Source organism: Nycticebus coucang, chromosome 2, assembly GCF_027406575.1.
Source record: "Nycticebus coucang isolate mNycCou1 chromosome 2, mNycCou1.pri, whole genome shotgun sequence".
NCBI classification, from domain to species: Eukaryota; Metazoa; Chordata; class Mammalia; order Primates; family Lorisidae; genus Nycticebus; species Nycticebus coucang.
The window spans coordinates 8,358,186-8,378,101 of record NC_069781.1 but is presented as its reverse complement, the minus strand read 5'-3'; the positions used below and the strand labels follow the sequence as shown (position 1 = coordinate 8,378,101).

The 19,916-nt window shown below is 47.5% G+C and overlaps 2 protein-coding genes across 5 annotated transcripts in view; one reads left to right on the top strand and one right to left on the bottom strand.

Annotated features, from left to right (window-relative positions):
* Positions 1-4,412: 4,412 nt before the first annotated feature.
* Positions 4,413-6,492, bottom strand: DOLK (dolichol kinase). The gene has a single exon (XM_053560215.1). It carries the CDS (start codon positions 6,190-6,192, stop codon positions 4,576-4,578), a length of 1,617 nt encoding a protein of 538 aa, XP_053416190.1. The 5' UTR covers positions 6,193-6,492; the 3' UTR covers positions 4,413-4,575.
* An 80-nt stretch (positions 6,493-6,572) lies between these two features.
* Positions 6,573-19,916, top strand: part of NUP188 (nucleoporin 188) — a 73,905-nt gene continuing 60,561 nt past the window's right edge. For all 4 annotated transcript variants that reach the window (XR_008374137.1, XM_053560107.1, XM_053560102.1 and 1 more), the window contains exons 1-2: positions 6,573-6,634; positions 19,121-19,175. Coding sequence is in view for 3 of the 4 variants with exons in the window: in XM_053560107.1 (XP_053416082.1) it covers positions 6,603-6,634; positions 19,121-19,175 (87 nt within the window). In the remaining variant the exon portion in view is untranslated. The remainder of the gene's footprint in view (positions 6,635-19,120; positions 19,176-19,916) is intronic.

Genomic DNA, 19,916 nt, shown 5'->3' with positions numbered 1-19,916 from the left:
GCAGCACTCTGGGAGATTGAGGTGGGTAGGTTGCTTGAGCTCAGGAGTTCAAGACCAGCCCGTCTCTACTAAAAATAGAAAAATAGCTGAGTGTTGTGGCACATGCTCGTAGTCCCAGCTACTTAGGAGGGTGAAGTAAGAGAATTGCCAAGCCTAAGAATTTGAAGTTTCTGTGAGCTAGGATACCTTGGCCCTCTACCCAAGGCAACCAAATGAGGGGGAAAAAAAAAGAATGAGAATACATAGTGTCAGGTTCTGGCCCTGGTCTCAGGCCAGCCTTCTCCTCTCTCTGGACCAGTTTCCCCATCTGTACAATAAAGGGGCCCCTTGAGCATGCTTGGCAGGCACCCAGACTTTCTGAAACAATTATCAAATCCAATACTGTTCAGCTGGGGTCTGGCTCAGACGCTGTAAACTGGGGTCCACTATCTGATTCCAGACTATGGATGTGCTTTGTCTGGGGCCTCAGCACCTAAGAAAAAACATTAAAAAAAGGCTTGGTGTTGGGGCGGTGCCTGTGGCTCAGTCGGTAGGGCGCCAGCCCCATACGCTGAGGGTGGCGGGTTCAAACCCAGCCCTGGCTGAACTGCAACCAAAGAATAGCTGGGCGTTGTGGTGGGCGCCTGTAGTCCCAGCTACTCGGGAGGCTGAGGCAAGAGAATCGCTTAAGCCCAGGAGTTGGAGGTTGCTGTGAGCTGTATGATGCCACGGCACTCTACCGAGGGCCATAAAGGGAGACTGTCTCTACAAAAAAAAAAAAAAAAAAGGCTTGGTGCCTGTAGCTCAGCAGCTAGGGTGCCAGCCACATACACAGGAGCTGACAGGTTCGAATCCAGCCCTGGCCTGCCAAACAATGACACCTGCAACCAAAAAATAGCTGAGTGTTGAGGTGGGCACCTGTAGTCCCAGCTACTTGGGAGGCTGAGCAAGATAATTGTTTAAGCCCGAGAGTTGGAGGTTGCTGTGATCTGTGACTCTACGGCACTCTAACGAGGGTGATAAAGTGAGACTCTGTCTCAAAACACAACAACAAAAAAATTAAAAAAAAAATTGCATAGACAAGGTCTCCTTCTGTCTCCCAGGCTAGAGTGCAGTGGCATGATCACAGCTCAGTGTAGCCTCCTGGGTTCAAGAGATCCTCCTGCCTCAGCCTCCTGAGTAGCTGCTACTGTAGGTATAAGCCATCATGCCTCGCTAATTTTTCTTATTTTTTGTAGGAATGAGGTCTCACTCTTGCGCAGGCTAGTCTCAAACATCTGTGCTCTAATGATCCTCCTGCCTTTGTCTCCCAAAGTGCTAAGATTACAGGCCACATGTCTGGCCAAAATAAATGTTTTAAACTTGGGAGATTTCCCATAGCAATCCAGGTTTCTAAGCTTCCTTGTACAAGTGCCCAACCGACAGCCCTAGCCCTATATTCTAGCATGGTAGCTACTGGTTGGAGTTGCCTCAAGAGGCTATGTAGTACCCTGTCCTCATTCATTGTGATACCTGCCTGGCCTTGGCAGCTGTTTTGAGTTTGTGACCCTGATTTAAGAACATCCCCTACTTTTTTTTTTTTTTTTTTGCAGTTTTTGGCTGAGGCCGGGTTTGAACCTGCCACCTCTAGTACATGGGGCTGGCGCCCTACTCCTTGAGCCACAGGCACTGCCCTTTTGAGACAAAATCTCAAGCCATAGCCCTTGGAAGAGTGCTGTATCACCACAGCTCACAGCAACCTCAAACTCTTGGGCTTAAGTGATTGTCTTGCTTCAGCCTCTCAAGTAGCTGGTACTACAGGCACCTGCCACAAAGCCCAGCTATTTTTTTTGTTGCAGTTGTTTAGCTGGTTCAAGCCGGGTTCGAAACTGCCACCCTCGGTGTATATGGCTGGTGCCGTAACCACTGTGCTATGGGCATCAAGCCTATCCCCCTCCTATATACATGGACAATCCAAGGCCCAGAGGATTGAGCCCTTTCCCAAGACCACCTACGGAGTCAGTGGGGCAAAGATGGTGCTTGTTCACCAACATTATGCCATTCCTTTGGCAAGCGGTACAGTGGACTGTAACAGAGGGGACAGGTTTCCGTTGAGCCCCAAAGAATGTCTCAATACTCTTTTCTGAGGGAAAGGACTTGGCAGTGATTCCAACTCCCTACAGCTCCGCTCTTGCTTCTGCCTAAGTGGGACAAATTTCTCACCTCTGGCTGGGCACAGTAAATGTGATCCTAGCACTTTTATTTTTTTTATTTTTTATTGTGTACTAAGATCAGATTTTTGCAGGTTTTTTTTTTTTTTGGCTGGGGCTGGGTTTGAACCCTCCACCTCCGGCATATGGGGCCGCCGGTGCCCTACACCTTTGAGCCACAGGCGCCGCCTTTTTTTTTTAGAGACAGAGTGTTACTTTGTCGTCCTCGGTAGAGTGCTGTGGCATCACAGCTCACAGCAACCTACAGCTCTTGGGCTTAGGCGATTCTCTTGCCTCAGCCTCCTGAGTAGCTGGGACTACAGGCACCTGCCACAACGCCCGGCTATTTTTTTTTGTTGCAGTTTGGCCAGGGCTGGGTTTGAACCCACCACCCTTGGCATATGGGGCCAGCACCCTACTGAGCCACAGGTGCTGCCCGTGATCCTAGCATTTTGGGAGGCCAGGAGTTTGAGATCAGCCTGAGCAAGATCAAGACCCTGTCTCTATAAAAAAAAAGGAAGGTTGGCTGGGTGTGGTGATGAATACCTGTAATCCCACTTATTTGGGAGGCTGAAGCCAGAGGATCACTTGAGCCCAGGAAAGTTTAAGGCTGCAGTGAGCTATGATGAGGCCACTGCACTAGGAGTGCAGAGTCTTGCTCTGTCTCTGCCATAGCCTGGGAGACAGAGCAAGACTATCTCAAAAAAAAAGTTCTCACCTCTTCTTCTTATGCCCTCCCCTAGCAGGCTAGGAGAAAACATTGTTCAGTCTCAGGAACACTGCTGTGCTATCTTCTCAGCAATGGGACATGCTCATCTGTTCAGTAAATGCCTACTGAGGTCCTGGTCTGTGCCAGGCTCTGTGCTAGCCTCAGGGGATGTGGGATGTGGGATGTGGTGGAGTACCAGGCCGACCTAGAGCCTATCTTCCCCAAGAGTAAGACCAGAGCATGGGCCCCCAAGAAGAGCCATTCTGAACTCTTGGGAAACTCATTCAAATTCCTGTGGATCTTTCCTAAACTCTGCCACCACGATAAACACCAGCGTGGATAGGACTAGAATATGAAAGGGTCAAGGGGACCCTCCGACAAGGATCCAGTGCTGTTCAGTCCACCTTCTCCATCAGCACTACTCAGTTAGGCAGCAGAGGCAGGGGTGAGGTTGGCTGGAACAGCCCAGTATCTATGATCCTCTTCCCCAATCCTTCCAAGTGTGTAAAAAGCTGACCCCCATCTCTCCCTTTAGCTTTTCCTGGCTTAAAAGAGAAACTACACGCACTCCACTCTTTCCCTCTTGGGTTCTCTGCCTCCAAGTAAAGCCAAGAAAATAAAGGTCACTCTGGTTCCATGTGTATCTCTTTTTTTTTTTTTTGTAGAGACAGAGTTTCACTTTATGGCCCTCGGTAGAGTGCCGTGGCGTCACACAGCTCACAGCAACCTCCAACTCCTGGGCCTAGGCAGTTCTCCTGCCTCAGCCTCCCGAGTAGCTGGGACTACAGGCGCCCACCACAACGCCCAGCTGGGTTCCATGTATAACTCTTAAAACCTCTTGGTTATTCTGGGTTTTTGCTAAGATGAGGACTGGTCTTGGGTAACAGTGACACTCTCCCTTACTGACTGTTCATCCTGTGCCAGCTCTAGGTTGGACTTCACACACGTCACCCCACTGAACTCTCACAATATCCCATGAAGTACAGGCTGTCATTACTTCTACCTTGCAGACAGAAAACTTGAGGCTCACACTGTTCAAGTGACTCACCTAAGACCACACAGTAAGTCATGTAGCCAAGGATTCAGACTAGTTTGACACCAGAAACTAAATCATTAACTATTATGCTTGACTGCCTTTAGTGTCCACTATGGCCCCCTCTGAGACTGCAAGGTGAGAGAGAGGGGTCTACAGCAAACTTAAATTGAGGTATACTATGTTTTTTTTTTTTTTTTGTAGAGACAGAGTTTCACTGTACCGCCCTGGGGTAGAGTGCCGTGGCGTCACACGGCTCACAGCAACCTCTAACTCTTGGGCTTACGCGATTCTCTTACCTCAGCCTCCCGAGCAGCTGGGACTACAGGCGCCCGCCACAACGCCCGGCTATTTTTTTGTTACAGTTTGGCCGGGGCTGGGTTTGAACCCGCCACCCTCGGCATATGGGGCCGGCACCCTACTCACTGAGCCACAGACGCCGCCCGAGGTGTACTATATTTTGAGCCTTTTTTCCTTTTTAAATATCAACAAAACTAGAACCAGAAGAGCTTTGTTTTTTTATTTTAAGTACAAATCAACTGAAAAATCAAATCTGTTTTTCATCTCTTGGTTCTTCATGCCGAAGTCGCTGGCTGCTGTGGAGACCATTCATCCTCCCCATGTCCCAGGTCCCTGCTTTCTCTATCACCGCTGCTGTTCAACACCTAAGCCATCAGCAATATCAGGAGGTAGAGAGGCAAAAGGAGATTGTCTATCTGTGTAGTATATGCTTCTAGGAGGGACACAGTGCTGATGGACCCCAAAATCCAAGTGTAACTGTAGTTTAGGTCTACTCCACTGTCAAAGATTAAGATTAAAGCTACAGAAATGATCTGAGCAAATATAGAAGTCATAGTCCCCTCAAAAGTCTTTTTGGTTCCAGGCCAGCGAATCTCCCCCATGGTGCTGCCAAAGATGGAGGCCACAGTATCACCCACACCTACAGCCAGGACACCGGCATAGGGGACTAAGGCCCTGGCTCCCCCGAAGCTACCCTTCTGTGTGCAGGGTCTAGGGACCAGCCAAACAGGAAGAGACATGCCCAGGAGCAGGTAGATGTGTGTCAGAATGAGTGGTCCGCTGTCTCGTTCATCCAGGAAGAGGGACAGGAGGCTCCGCAGAGTGTGACCCAGGGGCTTGATGCGGAAGTAGCGCACATACTCCAGGAAGATGAAGACTGCTAGACATACAGTGGCAGCCACATATAGCAGTGGCCGGTCAAAGATGATACCTGGGATGTAGGTGGCTACAACAATGAAGTGGAAATACTTTCGGGCTATGGTGGGGGCCTGGTGTTTCTTGGACTCAGATGACCGCTTGGCATTCTGGTAGAGCACCACCAGGCAGGCCAAGGTGGCCAGTAGAGACCAATAGGCTAGGAGGTAGATGCGGGTGTCTGTCTGGAAGAGGAATTGTAGAAGCCAAAGCAGGGGGTTCCTGCGGATGAGCCGGTGCAGCCAGGGTAAGACCACACCAAGGCCGAGCACACAGGTCATGAGGTGGAAGAAGATGGAGGAGGCCCAAGTCCCTGAGTCCATGAAGACAAAGAGAGTGCTGAAGAAGATGCCCATGAGCACCATCCCTACCACCACCACCAGCAGGAAGAAGTCCACTGGGTCTCCCTGGCTTTCCACCACTGTCAGAGAGCGTTTAATGAGCTGGTTGAGGACAAAACTAATGCCACCCAATACTAGCAGTGCCTCTCCAGGGGTGAAGCAGCGAGGCAGCAGGTACAGCAGGATCATGTTGAGATAAACAAAGATTAGCAGGACTTCTAGGACCTCAATCACTTCGCCCACACTCAAGGAGTGTTTCATGATATAAATGATAACACCTCCGGCCAAACCCGAGATAATGCAAGTGTTAGTTGGCACCGGACGAGTTATGCCCAGCGCCAAAACTGACGAGAAGAGGGCCACTGCCATGCCAGTGGCTGCCACCACAATGCCAAAACGCTCGAAGAACTGATTTCCCGCAGCTTGGCAGCGCTCCTTCATAACTAGTCCAAGCAGAGGCATGACCATAGAGGCGGGCAGTAGACCACTGTTTGCGGACATTCTGAACTGGAAGACGGCGCTTCCCTGCTGTAGCAGCCTGTCCCACTTGTACTGGACGTAGAAGGCCTGTACCGCGAGGGCCACGGCACACCACGAGTATCGGTCCCACACAGCTGCGTGGATGCTCAGCACCACTGCAAACACCACTGCCGCCTCCGCCAGCACCGACCGACTCAGCGGAGGCGCGGTCGGGGTGGGGGTCGGGGGTCGGCACTCTCGAGTCATGTCTCTAAACTTGGGGCTCCGAGATGGGGTGACCTGGGAGGCCTCGGACTTTGGGCCCCTCAGTACCACCAAGCTGAGGGCGGCACGTTCACCCAGTCAGCAACCTTCTCCCTCCGTTCTTCAGTTGCAAGAATGGAGCTCCACTGCAGGTCACTCTCTGGCCAGGGAGATGGCGCCCGGCTACCCTCCACAACCTCCAACCTATGGCGTAGACGTCGCCACTCGCCGCTGTCCTCACAGTCTCAGCTACCCGCGCCGCCGCCGGATCCTCACCTCCTCCGGCACCGCCATCTTGACACCGCCCCAGGCTACCGTCACGTGACTGAAAGGTCCCGCCCACCCCGGTCCGGAGAGGAGGTGTCACGTGGGCGCGGCGTCTGGGGGCGGGTCTGGGGCGCGCGCGCGCGAAGATGGCGGCGGTCGCCGGCGGGCTGTGTGTGAGGTGAGGTGCGGGCCGAATGGACCTGGTGGCTGTGAGGCGCGGGGTTGAAGCCGAGCGGACGCAGGGCGGGAGTTGGAAGCGAGAAATGGTGCCAGTGGTTGGGCGAACCTCGGCTGTGTGGATGGGCGCCGAGACGGGAGGCGGTTACGTCCAAACGGTCCTCGCGCGCGGGGATCCGAAGAGATTTCTCCAGGAGGGGGCCGGCTGCTCACCCCTTCCCTCCGCTCTGGGCCTCCAGTCTCCTTACCCAAATCCCTTTTCCCTTCCTCGTTGGCGCCCCACCCGCGCTTCCTCGTCCGGCGGTGACGCGCCCTCGAGGCGCGACGCGGCGCTTGACGGTCTCGGGGGATCCCTGTCCTACGTCCCCGCTGCAGGTTGGGGTGCTCCTCGCCTGCTTTCCCGGTCGTCCCCATTTGCTCCCGTTAGGAACTGTTTCGTGTCGCGACGAGCCACCTTGCAGTTTCTGCCCTCCTTCGCCGCGCCTCTGTTCATTTTTTTTAAATGCATCGAATGCGTCATCGATATCCTCCAAGAGATTCCAGGGTTTAGGGACGAGAAGATGAACGATTAAAAATGAGAGGTACAGTTTTCACTTACAGAGCGCTTCCTGTGCCTTTTCGCCGTGTGTTCTTACAACTCCGTGGGGTGCTTTCCGTTTTACGGATGACTCAGTCCAACCCAGAGTTAGGCAAGTAATAAAGTGAGGATTCGAACCGAAGTCTGGGCGACACCTCCATCTTCCACACTGCAAGCAGCTCTTCATCCTTGCCACCGCCCTCCCTCCTAAAATTAAACATCCCTGTCACTTGTTTCTTGTACCGGCAGTGTTTCTCCCACTTTCTTTGTATGTCGTTCACCGCTGTATTGCGACACCCAGCAGAGCATGTGATGGGTTCTCGGTAAACATTTGTTATATGTATTGTCCATCCTCCTCTCAGCTAGAAGCGAGTCTTCTTTGGAATGTCCACTGGACAAGGTTTGAACTTGGTGAGGATCAGTATGCTTTTTCCGCTGCTGCCATTTCTTGCTGGTCCTTAACTTCTGGCAGAGTTGTCATTAGTGTGCCTTCATTTTCTTAGGGCTATTTTATAACAACTATTAATGAACTTCTAGTGTCCATTAGACACTAGCAGTTGTGGCGCTTGGGTAAAATTTAGTTCCTGCGGATAGAGAGTCTATTCTTTAATGAAAGATAGCAAGAGAAGGAATGTGTTGGTTGGTTAACCATACTTTGATCATGCTGGAGAACCTACCAGACTCATCCCTGAAGATGGAATTTCCACTGGCATTAGGATTCCAAGGCGCTGCTTTGCTCATGGTCTGTGTTGGGAGAGTGATGTGTGTCATATTGCTGGAAGACATGTTCCATAGTGGTTGGGATTATACTGAGCAGCAGCCTTGTGTTTGAAATGCTTAGAGCTCTAGATTAAGAGACAACTTAAGTTCTATTCCTGGTGCCTGCTGATTCCAGGTTGCCTTATTTTGAGCCTCTGTTCTCCAAATGAGAATCCTTTTCAGAGGGATATCGAGATTGTTGTGAAGTGTGTGTTCTTGAAGGAAGCTCATTTTGATGTTAGTATGTATGAGTTAGCACTAGTCAGAAATGGAATATTACTCTCAAATCATTAAGTTTTGGGATGGTCGGGCGGCGCCTGTGGCTCAGTCGGTAAGGCGCCGGCCCCATATACCGAGGGTGGCGGGTTCAAGCCCAGCCCCGGCCAAACTGCAACCAAAAAATAGCCGGGCGTTGTGGCGGGCGCCTGTAGTCCCAGCTGCTCGGGAGGCTGAGGCAAGAGAATCGCTTAAGCCCAGGAGTTGGAGATTGCTGTGAGCTGTGTGAGGCCACGGCACTCTACCGAGGGCCATAAAGTGAGACTCTGTCTCTACAAAAAAAAAAAAGTTTTGGGATGGTCATTCAGGGTTTGGCAGAAAGTTTGAATATTGGTATTTGGGGTAGGTATCTTGTATTTTTCAATTAATGTGTTTGTAGCTGTGTTGTGTAGGTATGCTAAAAATATAGTTCTGCAGTTTGAAAGCTTTTGCTGCTAAGCTTAAATCTCAATTTACACAAGAGAGGTATACCTAATTTGTGAATTCAGAGCATCCATGGGTAATGGCTGCTTTTATTTATTATTTCTATGTGGAATATAACAGTTTTTCAGAACTACTCATTAGAGTAGCTTGGCTGTGTCTCAGCTAGCACTCTTCTCTCTCTCTCTTTTTTCTTTCTTTTTGTTCTTTTCTTTCTGATGAAGTCTCCCTCTGTAGACTAGGTTAGAGGGCAATAGTATGATCATAGCTCACTGCAGTCTTGAATGCTTGGTTCATGCTTGGTTGAAGCAATCCTTTCACCTGGGCTTCCAGAGTAGCTAGGACTACAGGTGCACACCACCATGCTTGGCTAATTTTTGTAGAGATGGGGTCTTGCTGTTTGCCCGGGCTGGTTTTGAACTCCTGGCCTCAAGTAATCCCTCCATCTGGGACTCCCAAAGTGCGGGGATGAAAGACGTGAGCCACTTTGCCAAACCATGTATCAGGACTTACTTGTAGAAACAACTATTAATGAACTTCCAGTAGCTTTTAGCCAAAGGTTTCCAACCAGATGAATCTCTCTGAGGAAGATAATTTCTAGTGTCCATTAACTACAGCTCTTTTTGAAATGGAGTTCCGTGTTGTCTTCTGGAATGTTAGACTGGAAGTTAAAACATTACCTTTGAGGCAAGTTATTTAATTTATGTTTCTTAGTTTTCAAATACTTAAGCTCAAATTTCTTTATTAATTGTGCAAATGAGAGAAACTGTAGCACATATTTAGTTTCTTGAAAATATATATAGAAGCTGTTTCCCTGAGGCTTTATTTATTTTTATTCTATTTGTTTTTTTTTTTTTTTTTTTTAGAGACAGAGTCTTACTTTTGTCACCCTTGGTAGAGTGCCGTGACGTCACAGCTTACAGCAACCTCCGGCTCTTGGGCTTAGGTGATTCTCTTACTTCAGCCTCCCAAGTAGCTGAGACTACAGGTGTCCGCCATAATGCCCGGCTATTTTGTTGTTGTTGCAGTTTGGCTGGGGCCAGGTTCAAACCCGCCACCCTTGGTATATGGGGCCGGTGCCCTACTCAGCCACCGGCGCCACCCTCCCTAGGGCTTTAGATTGGACATACCATCATTCCAGTCATATTGGTGCATTTTTTGAGAATCACCTCAAATCTTCAGGTCACAGTTTTTCTCTTTCACTGGATGGTTCTCAGTGATCTCTCTCTGTTCTCTTTCTGTTCTGTATGGTTATATTCTTTTGTAGTCTCTAATTGTTAGAATCTTGCCCTTTAGTTCGTGTTCTCTTTCTTTTCTTTCTTTTTTTGAGACAGATTGTCACTGTCACTCTGGGTAGAGTGCATGGCATCATAGCTCATAGCAACCTCCAACTCTCCTGGGTTTGAGCATTCCTTGATTGATTGATTGATTGAGACTCTGTCACCCTGGGTAGAATGCCATGGCATCATCCTGGCTCACAGCAACTCAAACTCTTGGGATTCTCTTGCCTCAGCCTCCTGAGTATCTGGGACTACAGGCTCTGGCTACAAAGCTTGGCTAGTTTTTTCCATTTTTAGTAGAAAAGGTTCTCTTGCTGAGGCTGGTCTCAGACTCCTGAGTTCAGGCAGTCCACCCATCTTGGCCTCTCAGAGTGCGAGGATTATAGGTGTGAGTCACTGAGGGGGGCTTTTTTTAGTACTTTCTTTTTGTCAATTGGGTCTTTTTTTTTTTGAGACAGAGTCTCACTATGTCACCCTCCGTAGAGTGCCGTAGCATCACAGCTTACAGAAACCTCTTGCTTAAGCAATTCTCTTGCCTCAGCCTCCCAGGTAGCTGGGACTATAGGCGTTTGCCACAATGCCCGGCTATTTTTTGTTGCAGTTGTTATTGTTGTTCTAGCTGTCCCAGGCTGGGTTCAACCCACCAGCCTCGGTGTATGTGGCTGGTGCCATAACCACTGTGCTTTGGGCGCCAAGCCTTGCCAATTGTGTCTTTAACGTCCTTTGTCAGACCTGACACTAAGCTTATGAGCATCGTGAAGATCTTAGATTTATTTGTATGCTTGTTTCTAGATCAGTAAATGTGTAGTAATTGAAGATCCAAAACACATTTTTACAAGGATTCCCTTTTATTCCTTCCTTCTCTTCACACTTCTGTATATATTACTTTTTTTTTTCTGAATTTTCTTCTCTTTTTTTTTTTTTTTTTTTTTGAGGCAGTTTCATTTTGTCACCCTTGGTAGAGCGCTGTGATGTCATCGCTTGCAGTAACCTCAAACTCTTGGGTTCAAGCGATTCTCTTTATTTTTCTTTTCTTTTCTTTTTTTTTTTTTTATTAAATCATAGCTGTGTACATTAATGTATTTATGGGGTACAATGTGCTGGTTTTATATACAATTTGAAATACATTAAACTGGTTAACATAGCATTCACTGCACTTTCTTGTTTTTTTTTTTTTTTTGTAGAGACAGTCTCACTTTATGGCCCTCGGTAGAGTGCCATGGCATCACACAGCTCACAGCAACCTCCAACTCCTGGGCTTAAGAGATTCTCTTGCCTCAGCCTCCTGAGTAGCTGAGACTACAGGTGCCCGCCACAACGCCCAGCTATTTTTTGGTTGCAATTCAGCCGGGGCCGGTTTTGAACCTGCCACCCTCGGTATATGGGGCTGGCGCCATACGGACTGAGCCACAGGTGCCGCCCTCACTGCACTTTCTTAATTATTGTGTTAAGACATTAATATTCTGGCTCCGCGCCTGGAGCTCAATCGGCTAAGGCGCCAGCCACATACACCTGAGCTGGTGGGTTTGAATCCAGCCCGGGCCCACCAAACAACAATGATGGCTGCAACCAAAAAATAGCTGGCGTTGTGGCAGGTGCCTGTAGTCCCAGCTACATGGGAGGCGGAGACAGGAGACTCACTTGAGCCCAGGAGTCGGAGGTTGCTGTGAACTGTGATGCCATGGCACTCTACCCAGGGCAACAGCTTGAGGCTCTGTCTCACAAAAAAAAAAAAGACATTAATATTCTATACTTAGTAGATTTGACATGTATCCTTGTAAAATGCACCATAGGTGTGGTCCGACCCATTACCCTCCCTCCACCCATTCTCCCTCCTGTCCTCCTCTCCCTGTCCTCTTTGTCCTTCATATTTGGGCTGTAGTTGGGTTATAGCTTTCTTTTTTTTTTTTTTTTTTTTTTTTGTGGTTTTTGGCCAGGGCTGGGTTTGAACCCATCACCTCTGGCATATGGGACCGGCGCCTACTCCTTGAGCCACAGGCGCCGCCCGGGTTATAGCTTTCATATGGAAGTGTGGGTGCTTATATATTGGTTTCATAGTAGAGCTGAGTACATTGGCTACTTTTTCTTCCATTCTTGAGATACTTTGCTAAGAAAAATATGTTTCAGCTCCATCTATGTAAACATAAAAGGGGTAAAGTCTCCATCTTTTTTTTTTTTTTAGAGACAGAGTCTCACTGTACCACCCTTGGGTAGAGTGCCGTGGCGTCACACGGCTCACAGCAACCTCTAACTCTTGGGCTTACGCGATTCTCTCGCCTCAGCCTCCCAAGCAGCTGGGACTACAGGCGCCCACCACAACACTCAGCTATTTTTTTGTTGCGGTTTGGCCGGGGACTGGGTTTGAACCCACCACCCTCAGCATATGGAGCCAGCACCCTACTCACTGAGCCACAGGCGCCGCTCAGTCTCCATCTTTTTTAAAGGCTGCATAATATTCCATGGTGTACATATACCACAATTTATTAATCCATTTGTGGGTCAATGGGCACTTGGTCTTCTTCCACAACTTGGGCTGCAGTAAACATTCTGGTGTGAATATCTTTGTTATAAAGTGATCAAGCGATTTTCTTGCCTCAGCCTCCCAAGTATCTGGGACTACAGGTGCTCACCACAATGCCTGGCTATTTTTAGAGACAACATCTCCCTCTGGCTCAGGCTGGTCTCAGACCTGCCTCAGGTAATCCACCTACCTCCGTCTCCCAGAGTGCGAGGATGACAGGCCTGAGCCACCTTCACCCAGCTGTTTTTTCTGAATTTTCTGTTCCAGTTAGATTATAGGTCTAAAAGGCACTCATTCTAAGATGGGTACAGTGGCTCACACCTGTAATCCCAGCATTTTGGGAGGCTGTGGCAGGTGGATTACCTGACCTCACGGGTTCAAGACCACCCTAAGCAAGAGTAAGACCCCCTTCTCTAAAAAATAACTGGGCGTTGTGACGGGTGCTTGCAGTCCCAGCTGCTTGGGAGGCTGAGGGAAGAGAATCACTTGAGCCCAGGAGTCTGAGGTTGCTGGGAGCTATAATGCCATGGCACTCTACTGACGACAACAAAGTGAGACTCTGTCTCAAAAAACAATAAATAAAAGGCACTCATTCTCCTTTGATATTTGTTCATTTAGCATGTACTTTTTGAGCTCCTCTTCTGTGCCAGCCAGTGTGTTAATGGTCTGCCATTGCAGAACAGAAAGGTTTACCTCAGTGGACATCTTTGCTTACTTGCAGGATGAATTCCTGTGTGCAACTTTAAGCTAGTGTAATTTTTGTTGTTGTTGTTGTTTTTGATACAGTGTCTCATGCTGTCCCCCTGGGTAGAGTGCTATGATGTCATAGCTCACAGCAACTTCCACCTCCAGCTCAAGCAATCCTCTTGCCTCAGTTTTTCTAGTTTTAGTAGACAAGGGGTCTCACTTTTTGCTCAGGCTGGTCTCAAACCCATGAGCTCAAGTGATCCACCCGGCTCAGCCTCCCAGAGTGCTAGGATTACAGGTGTGAGCCACCACGCCCAGCTGAGATAGTATAATGTGATGGTTAAACTCTGGAGTCAGTGCGGATCTGAGTTCAAACTCTGGCTCATAATACATTCTCTTTGTGAACTCAGGCAAGTTATTTAACCACTCTGACGTTCAGTTTCTTGATAAGATAAAGAGGATAACAACCATTTCTGTCTCCTAAGTAAGCTATTAATATTCAGTGAGACAAATTGTTAAACTATAGAGCACAGTGCCTGATATAGTACAGCTGTTCAATTAATATCGGCTGTTTTTATTATCAAAATTTTATGGTGGCCTCTGTAGCTCAGTGTGAGTAGGGTGCCAGCCCCATATACCAAGGGTGGCAGGTTCAAACCCGGCCCCGGCCAAACTGCAACGAAAAAATAGCTGGGCGTTGTGGTGAGTGCCTGTAGTCCCAGCTACTTGTAGGAGAATTGCCTGAGCCCAGGAACTGGAGGTTGCTGTGAGCTGTGTGATGCCACGGCACTCTACTGAGGGTGATAAAGTGAGGTAAAGTCTACAAAAAAAAAAAAAAAAAAAATTTATTTTCAGCTCAGCTCCTGTAGCTCAAGCTGCTAAGGCACCAGCTATATACATCAGAGCTTGTGGGTTCGAATCCAGCCCAGGCCTGCCAAACAACAATGACAACTACAACCAAAAAATAGCTGGGCGTTGTGGTGGGCGCCTATAGTCCCAGCTACTTGGGAGGCTGAGGCAAGAGAATCGCTTAAGCCCAGGATTTGGAAGTTGCTGTGAGCTGTGATGCCATGGCATTCTACCCAGGGCGATAGCTTAAGGCTCTGTCTCAAAAAAAAAAAAAAAAAAAACAAACTTATTTTCGAGGAACATTGTTTTTGGTACCTTATAACAAAAAGACTACGTTTTTGTTATGTTTGTTTTTATTTTCCTCTCAGCTTTATTAAGGAATAATCGACAAATAAAAATTGTATATACTTACCCACATACAACATGATGCCTTGGTATGTGCATACGTTGTGAAATGATTGAATCAAACTTATCTTGTCAATGGAAATTAACTTATCTTGTCAATGAGAATTTTATTATATTATTTTTTTTTTTTAGAGACAGAGTCTTATTTTGTTGCCCTCGGTATAGTGCCATGGCGTCACAGCTCACAGCAACCTCCAGCTCTTGAGCTTACGCGATTCTCTTGCCTCAGCCTCCCGAGTATGACTACAAGCGCCCACCAGAATGCCTGGCTATTTCCTTGTTGCAGTTTACCGGGGCCGGTTCCCTACTCAATGAGCCACAGGCACTGCCCCTAGAGAATTTTAAATTCTAAACAAATTTTTGTTTTTTCTTTTCTTTTTTTGTCATCCTGGGTAGAGTGCAGCCTCAAAGTCTTGGGCTCAAGTGATTCTCTTGCCTCAGTTCCCAAGTAGCTGGGACTACAGGTGCCCACCACAATGCCTGACTATTTTTTTGTTAGAGTTGTCATTGTTTAAGCAGGCCTGAGCCACCATGCCTGGGTAATCTCTATCTTTTTAATAATTCTTCAGAGAATTTCTTTCTTTCTGTTTTTTTTTTTAGAGACAGAGTCTCACTTTGTCACCCTCAATGGAGTGCATGGTGTCACAGCTCATAGCAACCTCCAGCTCTTGGGCTTAGGCAATTCTCTTGCCTCAGCCTCCTGAGTAGCTGGGACCATAGGTGCCTGCCACAACGCCTAGCTATTTTTTTGTTGCAGTTTGGCCAGGGCTGGGTTCGATTGCCCAGGCGTGGTGGCTCAGGCCTATAATCCTAGAACTTGGGAGGAGACTGCCTGAGCTCACAGGTTCAAGACCATCTTAAGTAAGAGCAAGACCTCATCTCTAAAAATAGCTGGGCTTTGTGGCAGGTGCCTGTAGTCCCTGGGAGGCTGAGGCAAGAGAATCTCTTGAGCCCAAGAGTTTGAGGCTGCTGTGAGCTATGTGCCACAGCACTCTACTGCGGGCAACAAAATGAGACTCTCAAAAAAAAAAAAAGAGATTATATTTTGTGAGAGCTTAAATCACCACTTGAAATAACTGCTTAGAAAGCCTATCTGCAGAGAGAAGATGAAAAGATCCTAATAAAATATACTATACTCAACATTTAACAAAACGAATGCAAGCTGTTAACTACAAGGAAAAATTGAAAAATGTTTTCCCTATTGATAGTAACACTAAGTACTAGCTTTATTTAAAATTTGTCTTTTAGGATTGGCGTCCGTAGCACAGTGGTTATGGCATCAGCCACATACACCAAGGCTAGCAGGTTTGAGCCTAGCCTGGGCCAGCTGAACAATGACAACTGCAACAGAAAATGGCCGGGCGTTGTGGCAGGTGCTTGTAGTCCCAGCTACTTGGGAGGCTGAGCCACCCTCGGTATATGCGGCTGGTGCCCTACTCACTGAGTCACAAGCACTGCCCAATTTATTTTTCTTTTTCTTTTTTGAGACAGTGTCTCGAGCTGTTGCCCTGGGTAGAGTGCTGTGGCATCACAGCTCACGGCAACCTCAAACTCTTCGGTTTAAGTGATTCTCTTGCCTCAGCCTCCCAAGTAGCTGGACTACAGGCACCTGCCACAATGCCCTGCTATTTCTTGTTGTAGTTGTCATTGTTGTTTGGCAGGCCAAGTATGTGGCTGGTGCCCTAGGACCTGAGCTATGGTCACTGAGCCTCTTGATGCTGAGCTACGGTCACTGAGCCTCTTGAGACAATTTTTTACTGGTTATATATGTGTGTATATATATGTGTGTGTGTGTCTATACATATATATATATATATATTTTTGAGACAGAGTCTCACTTTGTCACCCTCAATAGAGTGTTGTGGCTTCATAGCTCACGTAACCTCAAACTCTTGGGTTGAAGTGATTCTCTTGCCTCAGCCTCCCAAGTACAGGTGACCGCCACAACACCTGGCTATTTTTAGAGATGGGGGTCTCACTCTTGCCCATGGTGGTCTTGAACCTGTGCACTCAAGGATAATCCACTTGCCTTGGCTTCCCAGAGTGCTAGGATTACAGGCGTGAGCCACTGCACCCAGCCTTACTGGTTATGTTTTGAGATGTAATTCTAGACTTAAAAAAAACCCAGCAGAATGTTTTGTGAAAACCTAAAGGCATGGATTAGGAGAAGGAACTGGGGTAATGCACTCAGTGGGAGTATTTGAAGACTACTAGTTTCAGGACTGTATCTAATATGTGTATTTTTATCTTGTATCTAGTTCTATATGTGGCACATACCCTGTTTCCCCGAAAATAGGACAGTGTCTTATTTTAAGGTGTGCTCCCAAAGATGCACTAGGTCTTATTTTCAGGGGACGTCTTATCTTTCCTGTAAGTAGGTCTTATTTTCGGGGAAACGGGGTAGTAGGAATTAATAAATGAATGAACCTAGTTCTATTCATAATAACTTTTGTTTTTTGTTTTTTTTTAGAGACAGAGTCTCACTAGGTCGCCCTCAGTAGAGTACCGTGGCGTCACAATTCACATTAACCTCCAGCTCTTGGACTCAGGCGATTCTCTTGCTTCATCCTCCCAAGTAGCTGGAGCTACAGGCGTCCACCACAATACCCGGCTATTTTTTGTTGTTGTTGCAGTTTGGCTGGGGCCGGATTCGAACCCACCACCCTCGGTATATGGGGCCAGTGCCCTACTCACTGAGCCACAGGTGCTGCCCTCATCTAAATCTTAATAGTCATTATGGGGTGGCACCTCTGTCTCTAAAAATAAAAATACTTAGATGAGAATGTGAATTCTGCCTTGCAGAAAATTCTCTGGAGGTGACAAGGGCTATGAAATATATATAGTCCTTTTGTAGATTCTTCTTTATTGGTCACTACATTGTAATGAGAAGAGACAGACAGAAATTGAGCCTTGGCTTAGCACCTGTAGCTCAAGTGGTTAGGGCACCAACCAAATGCACTGGAACTGGCAGGTTCGAATTCAGCCCAGGCCCGCCAAACAACAAGGACAACCATAACCAAAAAATAGCTGGTTGTTGTGGCGCGGGCATCTGTAGTCTGAGTTACTTGGGAGGCTGAGGCAAGAGGATCTCTTAAGCCCAAGAGTTTGAGGTTGCTGTGAGCTGTGACACCATGGCACTCCACCCAGGGCGACAGCTTGAGACTCTGTCTCAAAAGAAAAGAAGAAGAAGAAGAAGAAGAAGAAATTGAGCCTGATCATATATCTTTTTTCTTCTTTCTTTTTTTTTTTTTGTGACAGAGTCTCACTATGTTGCCCTCAGTAGAGTGCCATGGTGTTACAGCTCACAGCAACCTCAAACTCTTGGGCTTAAGCGATTCTCTTGTCTCAGACTCTCAAGTAGCTGGGACTACAGGCGCCTCCCACAACGCCTGGCTATTTTTTTTATTGCACTTACAGTTTTTGTGTAGCAGGCCTGGGCTGGGTTTGAATCTACCAGCCTGGGTGTATGTGGCCTGCACTCTAACCACTGAACTACGGGCGTCAATCCTAATTTTTCCTATTTTTAGTAGAGATGGGGTCTTACTCTTGCTCAGGCTGGTTTCAAACTCCTGACCTTAAGCAATCCACTTGCCTCAGTCTCCCAGAGTGTTGGGATTACAGGTGTGTGCTGAGTCATATATCTTCTTATCATACAAGATAAACTATACTTGATTATATGTTTAATTTTAAAATATATATTTTGTCATACTTTTTTTTTGAGACAGAACCTCAAGCTGTCGCTCTGGGTGGAGTGCTGTGGCATCACAGCTCACAGCAACCTCCAACTCCTGGGCTTAAGCAATTCTCCTGCCTCTGCCTCCCAAGTAGCTGGGACTGTAGTGCCCTCCACAATGCTAGGCTATTTTTGGTTGTAGCCGTCATTGTTGCTTGGCAGGCCCAGGCTGGATTCAAACCTGTCAGCTCAGGTGTATGTGACTGGCGCCATAGGTGCTGAGACTATTTTTTGTGACAGTCTCAATATGTTACCCTTGGAAGAGTGCCGTGGCGTCACAGCTCACAGCAACCTCAAACTCTTAGGCTTAAGTGATTCTCTAGCCTCAGCGTCCCAAGTAGCTTGGACTACAGGTGCCCGCCACAATGCCAGGGTATTTTTTTGTTGTAGTTGTTGTTGTTTAGTAGGCCCAGGCTGGGTTCTAACCCACCAGCCCGGTGTATGTGGCTGGGACCCTAACCACTGAGCTACAGGTGCTGAGTCAGTTTTTATTTTAAACATCAAACTTATAAGAACAATATAACAATTACTTTCCAAATTTTTAATAAATTATTGAAATTTTGAGTTTTCTACTGGTCATCTTGGTTCACCCCTGTACTCCTAGCACTGTGGAAGTCCAAGGCAGTTAGACTGCTTGAGCTCATGAGTTTGAGACCACCCTGAGCAAGAGCAACACCTTGTCTCTACTAGAAATAGAAAAACTAGCTGGGTATCTGTAGTGCCAGTGACTCAGGAATCTGAGGTAAGAGGATCGCTTGAACTCAGGAGTTTGAGGTTGCTGTGAGCTGTTATGCTACCCAGGATGACACAGTGAGACTATCTCAGAAAATAAAATAACACCTTGAGTTTTCTTAAGAGCTTCATTGTAAATTGAGTTATTTTTTTGTGTTTAGTGAGTGGATAAAACAGCTATCCTGATAGCTTAATCAAGTTTGTATAATCTAAAAGAACAAAATTCCCTCTGCTCTCTAATTTTACAGGAGCAGTAGAGAACTGTGGACAATTCTGCTTGGAAGGTCAGCTCTGAGAGAGCTGGTAAGTGTTGGTGTTCTTGGGTGGGTTCTCTGGGTTGCGTAGCTTTTGTCACCAAAAAACCTGCCTTCTCCTTGATGTAGAAAGTAGACACTTTTTTTTTTTTTAACAGAGTCTCACTTTGTTGCCCTCAGTAGAGTGCTATGACGTCATAGCTCACAGCAATCTCAAACTCTTGGGCTCAAAGCGATTCTCTTCACTCAGCCTCCCTGGTAGCTGAGACTACAGGCACCCGCCACAGCACTCAGCTATTTTTTTTTTTTTTTGTAGAGACAGAGTCTCACTTTATGGCCCTCGGTAGAGTGCCGTGGCATCACACAGTTCACAGCAACCTCCAACTCCTGGGCTTAAGCGATTCTCTTGCCTCAGCCTCCCAAGTAGCTGGGACTACAGGCGCCCGCCACAACGCCCGGCTATTTTTTTGGTTGCAGTTTGGCCGGGGCCGGGTTTGAACCCGCCACCCTCCGTATATGGGGCTAGCGCCCTACTCACTGAGCCACAGGCGCCGCCCCGAGCACTCAGCTATTTTTTAGAGGTGAGGTCTTGCTCTTGCTCAGGCTGGCCTTGAACTCCTGAGCTCAAGCAATCCACCCGCCTGGGCCTCCCAGAGTGCTAGAATTACAGGTGGGTAAACACATTTTTAAAATCCTGAACTTTATAAATATTCTCAACTTATCTCTTCTGAAATGACAATATATTACTGACTAGCTGCTGAAATATTCTAAATCTACCTTTGTACCTTGT